The sequence below is a fragment of the Carlito syrichta genome, unplaced genomic scaffold (genome assembly GCF_000164805.1).
Source record: "Carlito syrichta isolate Samal-C Ts95f unplaced genomic scaffold, Tarsius_syrichta-2.0.1 Scaffold135739, whole genome shotgun sequence".
NCBI classification, from domain to species: domain Eukaryota; kingdom Metazoa; phylum Chordata; class Mammalia; order Primates; family Tarsiidae; genus Carlito; species Carlito syrichta.
Window position 1 is genome coordinate 10,732 of NW_007079835.1, and position 9,165 is coordinate 19,896.

A 9,165-nucleotide genomic window follows, 5' to 3' on the forward strand; every position below is an offset into this window, starting at 1 on the left:
TGTTAAAATCACGTACCAGCCAGGTTCAGCGCCTCATGCCTGTCATCCCAGCACTTTGGGAGGCCAAGGCGAGAGGATTCCCTGAGTCCAGGGATTTGAGGCCAGCCTGAGCAACTTGACAAGACCTCGTCTCTATAAGAAATCATTAAAAAAGAGATTTGAGCTCAGCATGGTGGTGCATGCCTGCAGTTCCGGCTACTTGGAAGGCCGAGGCGGAAGGATCACCTGAGCCCAGCAGGTCGAGGCTGCGGTGGCCATGAGTGTGCCCCTGCCCTCCCGCCTGGGTGACTTAGACTCGGACTCAAAAAATAAAATAAAAACAAAACCACATATCACTCTTGGAGAAATATCATAAAACGTCTTTTTAATGTGAACACTACTTCATACAATGAAAAACTATGTGCAGCGTGTAGCCTCCTGGCGGGCTGCCTCTACCCGGCATCCCTGCCCGCGTGCTGTGTGCCCATGGCCTGCCACCAGGAGCTGCAGCCTAGTGGCACACCCTCCTGTCCAAGGCGGTCCGGGTCCCGGGCTTCAGGGAGCCCGCGACACCCTCCTAGGAACAAGGGCTTGGCGAGCAAGCGCCACGACCACCCAGAGCCGGGACTCGGCAGCCCCACACGAGAAAAGCGCCCAGGTCCGCTCTCCTGCAATAAATACAAGTTTGACCGTGCAGTCAGTCCCTCCTGCCGTCGGAAACAGCTTCCACTCAGGAAAACGCCCGTGGCTCAGTGGGGCGAGAGCGGGTGATGTGTTCTTCGCACTGGAATCGCGCTGGGAGGTCTCTGCGTACAGACACAGTCTCCTGGGGCCAGGAACAGGGTTTCTCATGAGAGTGGCTCTGGGCCGTCACTCGCGGGGCTGCCACCTGCATTCACAGTTTTAAGAGGCTGTCACGAGCTCGTCCAGCTGTGCTTTAAAACCCCCAAGTTGCTCTCACGCGAGAGCCACGCCAGCACCCCCCACGTGGTCCTGGGGTCGCGCACGCCACGGCCACGCAGGGCCCGTCCCTCATTCTCCGTTCTCGTCGTTGGCTTTTTCGGGGATGACCTCCAGGCTCCGGCGAGGCTTCTGGACCTCGGCGTTCTCGGTGCCGGGCTTGTTCAGACCACACGAGACGGCAGCAAAGTGGATCTGTTTCAGGTGCTCCCAGGTCTCGTTCTTGGCGTATTTCAGGAGATCCGCCTGCCCCTGTGACCAAACACGCAATGAAACAGCATTAGACACGACATAGCTTATGGCTGCACTTGGACCATCTATCCCTTCTGGGCACAGGGACATCCTTCGGTTCCACCAGAGGGCACATTTCGTTCTTGGCATCGCAGCCGAATAGGTCACTTCAAATAAAAGGCGAGTTTGTCTCCCGAGTTTCAACACCACGCCCCAAGTCTGCTGCCTTTCAACCCCTACTCGCATGTCTGCAGAGCTCTGTGTGCCTGGATTATTCCTGTCTGTCCTGGTTAAAATCGCACCTTTCGCTCACTGTTTGGCCAACCTTGACTTTCTCCTTTTAAGGTTTGCTTTTTTTTTTGATTCAGAGTCCCCCTCTGTCACCCAGGCTGGAGTGCAGTGCCATGATCACGGCTCTCGCAGCCTGGACCTGCTGGGCTCCAGCAACCCGTCCACCTCAGCCTACCAAGCAGCTGGAACCACAGGCGTGTGCCACCACACCCAGCCAATCTCTGGATGGATTGTGGAGACGAGGTCTCGCCGAGCTGCCCGGGCTGGTCTCGAGCCCCTGGGCTCAGGCAGTCCTCTCGCCTCGGCCTCCCAACTGCGGGGATGACAGTCAAGAGCCACTGCGCCCGGCCCAAGGTTTGCTTCATAAAAACGTTTAATTTTGAATTGAGTTCACAGGATACAGACATGCCCAGCAGGGTCTCGTGTGCCCTTTCCCAGGTCCCTCCCATGGTGACCTCCGAGCGCAGGACAGCCAGGGCACGACCTCCAAGCCCGGATGCTGACGTGGCTCTGGACACGCCTGAGCTCAGCGCGGCTTCATCACACGCGAGGACCCACGTGGCCACACCGCCGTCAAGACCGGGCGGGCCCATCAGCACAGCGCTCCCCCGCCCTGTGGCGCTGTGGCCACCCCCAGCCCCTCCCCAGCTCGCATCTGTCCCCCGTGCGAGTGTCCCCACCCAGCAGCTGCTGAGAGGAAGGAAAGGATTCCCCGCCCCGTAGCCAAATCGGGGTTTCTTTTATGGGCGCTGACCACGGGCGTGGCACATCCGCTGCCTCACGCGTGTGCGGGTCGGAAACGAAGGGCGCCTTGGAGCACGCTCACGGGGGACGGAGGTCGGAGCTGGCAAGGGGCCCTGCAGCTCGTCAGCCGTGGTGCTGTGGACATTTGGGGCCAGAGGACGCCTTGGGGGCAGCTGTCTCGTGCATTGCAGGCTGCCCCGCAGCACCCCAGCACCCACTCGACGGGACAACCCACCATGTCTCTGGGGGTGGGGACACCGTCCCTGCTGGGGAACCACGGGCGAGGCCTCAGCCAAGGACCCGAGACCACCGAGCACGAGAGAGGGCGTGGCCCTCCGCGGCTGCAGATTCCAACACTCCGCACTGCCTTCTGGCCTTATTTTTCCTTTCAAATTTGACCTGCTTTTCACCAAGCTCTTTCTGCTTACACTATGACCATTCTTTTTCTTATTCCCTCTGCCCGCTAATTTTTTTTAAGTTGAGAAAGCAGGATCTACTGAGAGGGCAGAAAAGCTCCCACAGTGGGAAGGGGTTGGCCACCCGCTACTTTTTCTCTCCCTCAAGCTCTCAACGTGTCCTGTTGTTTTCCTTATTTTCTTCCATGGCTTGACTTTCTCCCTGCGATACCCACCTCTCCTTTCTCCCTCTCTCGGTGTTTTTGAATCACCTGCCGACAGGCGTCCCCTTTAAAGCGTTCCTCTAAAGCTCAGGGCCAGCTGCAGAGAGGACTGGGCAGGGACTGACCTCACTGGCAACGGACTAGGATCAAATGTCGGCCACTGGGGAGCTCCAATTGCAGTGCAATTTTAAACCACCACGAGGTCCGAGTCCACGGGACAGCTCTCTGCTTCCCACCTACCACGCAGGGGCTTCCTGCTTTCCAGAGACCTTTACTTACAACCATAGACAGGCATTCCACTGCTTGGGTTATTCTTCTTACTAGTCACTGAGCTCATTTGTTGAAAACGTACCCGTTATGAGGTCTTGGTATATAATTATGGTCTGTTGTGTCAGGAATATAATCTCGTGTTAAAGAATTTGCCTTCACAAGTGGATTGGCTGCATGCGTTCTCGGTTTTTTGCTTCTTGTTTCTTTGAGTTGGAGTCTCACTGCGTCGCCCAGGCTGGAGTGCAGTGGCATGTGCACGGTCACCCCAGCAACGACCTGCTGGGCTCCGGCGATCCTCCCGCCTCGGGCTTGCAAGTAGCCGGAACTCCAGGCACGAACTACCACGCCCAGCTATTTTTTTTTTACTTATGGGAGAGACGAGGTCTCGTCAAGCTGCCCGGGCTGGTCTCAAACCCACTGGCTCAGGCAATCCACTCACCTCGGCCTCCAAAGTGCTGGGATGACAGGCTGAGCCATCGAGCCCGGCCGACGTTCTCAGTTTTAATAGACAGTAACTAGACACTTGTTTGTGCTTTAAAATCCCAACGATTATCTTCTAATTAATACATTTGATCTTTTAGAGAAGTTTCGGGTCCACAGAGAAACGAAGCAGAAACTCCCGCGCTCCCGCACGCCCGTCCCCCACGCAGTCTCCCTGCGTGTGTGTCGCCATGGAGGAAGCTGCACGGACACTTCGCCGTCGCCTCAAGGCTGCCGTCCACACCCAGGTTCACTCTTGGCGTGTGCACACCGTGGGTTTGGACACGTGTGTGAGGACACACACCCACCGTCATGGCTTCCCCTGGCATGGCGCCACTGCCCATCACCCCTCCCCACCCCCAGGCCCTGGCAACACTGGTCCTCCTGCTGGCTCTGCAGAGAAGCCTTTTCCACGATGTCCCGCGGGTGGAACCACAGTCCGGGCCTTCTCAGACGGGCTCCTTCCACTCGGTAGTAAGTGTTTAAGTTGCCTCCCTGTCCCGCGGCTCGAGAGTGCGTTTCTTTTTAGTGTGAATACTATCCCGCTGTCTGGGTGAGCCGCCATGTACTAACCCATTCACCCACGGAAGGACATCTTGGCCACGTCCACATCTTGGAGTCATGAAGAACATGCCAGAAACACCAGGACACAGGTGTCTATGTGGACATACGTTGTCAGCTCATCTGGGTAAGTACCAAGGGGTGTGACTGCTGGATTGCATGATAGGAGCATGTTTCGTTCCGCGAGTTCTGTCGTCTTGTGTTTTACTCTTAGGTCCCAACTGTCTTCCGAAGTGGCCGAACCGTTTCTCATTCCCCCCAGCCACAAGCGAGAGTCCTGCCGCTCCGCGCCCTCCAGCACTGGGTGGTGTCCATGTTTTAGATTCCGGCCCCATCCTAGATGTGCCTGGGTGTCTCACTCTTGCGCTCATCCACAGTTTCCTACTGCCATGTCATGGTGATATACTTGCCATCTGCATAGCTTCTTTGGTGAGGTATCTGTTTAGACTTTTGCTCATTTTTTAATCAGGCTTTTTTACTGCTGAATTTTTTTTTTTTTTTTGGTCACAATCTCACTCTGTCGCCCAGGCTAGAGTGCAGTGACACACTCACAGCCACCACAGCCCCGACCTGCTGGGCTCCGGCGATCCTTCCGCCTCAGCCTTCCAAGTAGCTGGAACCACAGGCACGCGCCACCATGCCCAGCTAATTTTTTAAAAAACTTATTGTAGAGATCAGGTCTTGCCAAGTTGCCCAGGCTGGTTTGAACCCTTGGACTCAGGCAATCCTCTTGCCTCCACCTCCCAAAGTGCTAGGATGACAGACGTGAGCCACTGCACCCATCCTGGAATCTCATTTGTAAACAAGTTATTTTAAAGCTGACATCATCCTGGCCATGATATAGAGCACTGTAAGCATTCCAAAAGTCTCAGGTGATCCTTCCGCCTCAGTCTTCCAAGTAGAGGGGACGTGTGAACCACCACACCCGTCTAATTTTTTGATTTATTGTAGAGAAGAGGCCTCGCCAAGTTGCCCAGGCTGGTCTCAAACCCACAGGCTAAGACAATCCTTTCGCCTCTGCCTCCCAAAGTGCTGGGATGACAGACGTGAGCCACCACGTCTGGCTCTTTACTGTTGAGGGTTTTTTCCCCCCCACGGCCACCCCAGTGTCAACCTGCTGGGCTCTGGCGATCCTTCTGCCTCAGCCTTCCAAGTAGCTAGAACTACAGGTGTGTGCCACCACACCCAACTAATTTTTATTTATTTATTTATTGTAGAGACGTGGTCTCACCAAGTTGCCTGGGCTGGTCTTGAGCCCACAGGCTCAGGCAATCCACTCGCCTCAGCCTCCCAAAGTGCTGGGATTACATACAGGCTGAGCCACTGAGCCTGGGCTTTACTGTTGAGTTTTAAGAGTTACTTGTACATTTGGAAAACAGCACTTTGTCAGATGTGTCTTCTGCAAATATCTTCTCCCAGTTCGCAGCCTCCCTCCTGATCTCTTGACACTTTCACAGGCAGCAGTTTTTCGCTGTAATGAGCTCCAGCTTATGCGTTCTTTCTTTCATGGATTATGTCTTTGGTGGTGTCATCGCCACACCCGAGGCTGCCTAGATTTTCTGCTTGCGGTCCTTCTAGGGGTTCTACAGTTTTGCGTTGACTGTTAGGTCTACGATCCATTTGGAGACCTAACCATTCCAGAACCATTTGTTGAAAAGACCATCTTGGCCCCATTGTGTTGCCTTTGACATTTTGTCAAAAATTAGTGGGCTCTCTCAGAGAGATTATGTTCTACGGATCCATTTATCTACCTTTTGCAGACACTGTGAGTTCTGTTTACTGTAGCTTTGCAGTAAGTCTTTTTTTTTTTTTTTGAGTCGGAATCTCACTCTGTTGCCCAGGCTGGAGTGCAATGGCACGCTCACTGCCACTGCAGCCTCGACCTGCTGGGCTCAGGCGATCCTTCTGCGTGAGGAAGGAATTGCCAATGATGTTTTTTAGAAGACATCCCCACTGTTAAACAATACATGAAGATTCATAGCAGCATAGATTTCCATAAAAACCTACAATTTAAGTACAGAGGACATCTACTATGACTACTTAATAATTATATAGGAAGTATTTGAATAAAACAGCTATCATTTTCCAAGTAGCCAAAACTACCGACATGTGCCACCTCGCCTAGCTACTTTTTGATTTATTGTAGAGACAGGGTCTCACCAAGTTGCCCAGGCTGGTCTCAAACTAATGTACTAATGTAAATCATCATGTGTCTTTAATTTCAAATTCCTCTGTGCTTTGTTGGGATATAAGAAATCAACTGATGTCTGTATATTAACCTTATATCCTGCAACCTTGCTATAGTTGCTTATTATAGTTCCTAAAAGGTCTTTTGGGTCAATTCTTTTGGATTTCCTACATAAACAACTATGTCATCTGTGGAAAAGGACAGTTTTGTTTTTCTTCCTTATCAATCTGCATACCTTTTCTTTGCTTTTCTTGTCTTATCGCATTAGCTAGAATTTCCAGTAAGATGCTGAAAAGCAGTGGTGATGGGGACATCCTTGCTTTTTTCCTAATCTCAGCAGGAAACTTTAGTTTCTTACCTTGAAGAAAAATGTTAGCAGTAGGTTTTTTTGTAGTTCTTTAACAAGTTGAGGAGGTTCCCCTCTGTTTCTCATTTGTTGAGAGTTTTTAAAATCATGAATGGGTGTTATGTTTTATCAAATGCTTTTTTTGCATGATAAAAACATTTTTCTCTTTTAGTTTGTTGATGTGATGAATTACATCAATTGATGTTTGAAAGCTAAAATGGTCTTGTACACCCAGTATAAATTCCACACGGTCACGGTGCATAATTTTTTAATTCATTATTGGATTAAAATTGCCAATATTTTGTTGAGGATGTTTGCATCTATGTTCATGAGAGATACTGATCCATAGTTTTCTTTTCGTGGATGTCTTTGTTGGGTTTTAGTATCAGGGTAATAATGCTGGCCTTGTAGAATGTTATTCTGCTTCTATACCTTCTGAACAAGACTGCAGAACATTGCATTAGCTATAATATATAATTTGTATACAATTTCTTCCTTAAATCTTTAGTAGAATCCACCAGTGAGCCCATCTGGGCTGATGCTTTCTGTTTTGGAAGGTTATTAATTATTGATTCAATTTCCTTAATAGATACAGGACTATTCAGATTGTCTGTTTCTTCCTGTGTTAGTTTTGGCAGATCATGCCTTTCAAGGAATTGGTCCATTTCATTAACGTTTCAGATCTGTAGGTCTAAATTTGTTCACAGTATTCCTTCATGATCCTTTTAGTGTCCGTAGGGTCTGTGGTGATGACCTTTCTTTCACTTCTGGCATTAGTAATTTATATCATCTCTTTTTTACTTAGTTAGCCTGGCTAAAGGCATACGGATTTTATTGGGATTTTCAAAGAACTAGTTTTTGGTTTTATTGGTTTTTCTCTACTCATGTCCTGTTTCCAATTTCATTGACTTCTGCTCTAATATTATTTTTATTGTGGGTCTTTGCTCAGAATGCCCATCTGACATACCCTCTTGGACTTCATAGGTCCAGAACTGAGTTCCTGATGTCCTGAAACGACTCCTACAACTGGCTCCTCATCAATTAAAGCGACACACGTGTGTGTGTGTGTGTGTGTGTGTGTGTGCGCGCGCGCACGCGCGCAAAGGTGAGAACCTTTGTATATAAAGGTAAGATCCATATGGTATGCATATTTTGCCACCCTCACTGCCACCACTGCAGTTAAGGCCACCTCCATCTTTCTTTGAGTTGATGACAATACCCTTCTGACTGGTCTTCCATCTTTTTTTATTCCAACATGACAGCCAGAAAGCTCCAATTAAAACTCAGAACGTGCCCTCCCCTCTGTTCAAAGCCCCCTGGGTGGCTCCCAGATGAGAGTGAGAGCCAGCGTCCTTGATCGTGGTCCTAGATGGCCCGTCCCACACTGTCCTCCGCCCTTGATCTCCCAGCCTGGTCCACACAGCTTCTGTTATGCTGGGCTCCTGTGAGTTCCTCAAACCCATCAGGTCCTCTCCAGGGTAGTCTCAAGGTCTCTGCACTCATCTTTCCCTCCGCAGGGAAGGCTCCTGCCCCAGGAAGCCACCTGGCCAGCTCCCTCCCCTTCTCCGGGTCCTGAATCCAAAGCTCGATTCACAGTGGCACCCTTCCTGACACTGCTGACTTGTCTAGGTAGACCTCCCTCTTCCTGCCCCTGATTCTCCCTACCCTTCCCTGCCTTGTGGTATCCACATCATGCATTCCCATCCGACATGCTCTGCTGCTTTGTTTATTGTTGGTCTTTCTCATCAAATGTGAACTGCATAAGGATGGAAATTTCTGTGTCTCCTGATCACAGCAGAGTCCTCAAAGCCTAGAGCAGTGCCAGGTGCACAGTGAGGGCTCAAGAAACATCTTCTGAATGAATGCAATGAAAGGGAAATGTGAGTGTCTCCCCTTTAGGCTCCAGTTAGTCCCCAAACAATGCTTCGTCTTGGTCAGCATCTGCGGACCAGCTAATGTTGTCACGAGAGGCTGCGTCCGGCTTCACTGAATTTGTTTTTGGAGATTCTCTCAGCGTGTGTGCCCATTTCATGATGGGCGATTTCCGAGTGCACCTGCCCACACCACACTGAGTGTTCCACATTCCTTGACCCAAAGCGTCATGACCCCCATACCCCATCCTCCCTCTTCGCCCGATCTTGCCCTGAGAGACACTTTTTGTTTCCCCAGATAAAAAAAATCCTCAAAGGGAAACGTTTTGCCCATGTGGAAGGGGGAGAACAAAAAACAGCAGAAGCACCAAAAGGCATCAAAATTGACGAGTTCAAAACTGTTTAGAGCAGTGGAAAAAGTGTCTCGGACTTTGAAGGTGACTGAAGTTTCAACATGTAAGAACAAATTCTGTATAAATACAGGTTGTTTTTTGAGTTGGAGTCTCACTCTGTCGCCCAGACTGGAGTGCAGTGGCTGCTCCCGGCCACCGCAGCCTCGACCTGCTGGGCTCCAGCGATCCTTCCGCCTCAGCCTTCCGCGTAGCCGGAATTACAGACGCGCACA

General features: G+C 50.8%; 1 protein-coding gene across 1 annotated transcript in view; it reads right to left on the reverse strand.

Moving 5' to 3' along the window:
- Window positions 1-338: 338 nt before the first annotated feature.
- The window catches only part of PLCL2 (phospholipase C like 2), a 159,491-nt gene continuing 150,664 nt past the window's right edge, over window positions 339-9,165 (reverse strand). The window contains exon 6 of the mRNA XM_008049553.1: window positions 339-1,191. Coding sequence (XP_008047744.1) covers window positions 1,012-1,191 — 180 coding nt within the window. The 3' untranslated portion in view covers window positions 339-1,011. The remainder of the gene's footprint in view (window positions 1,192-9,165) is intronic.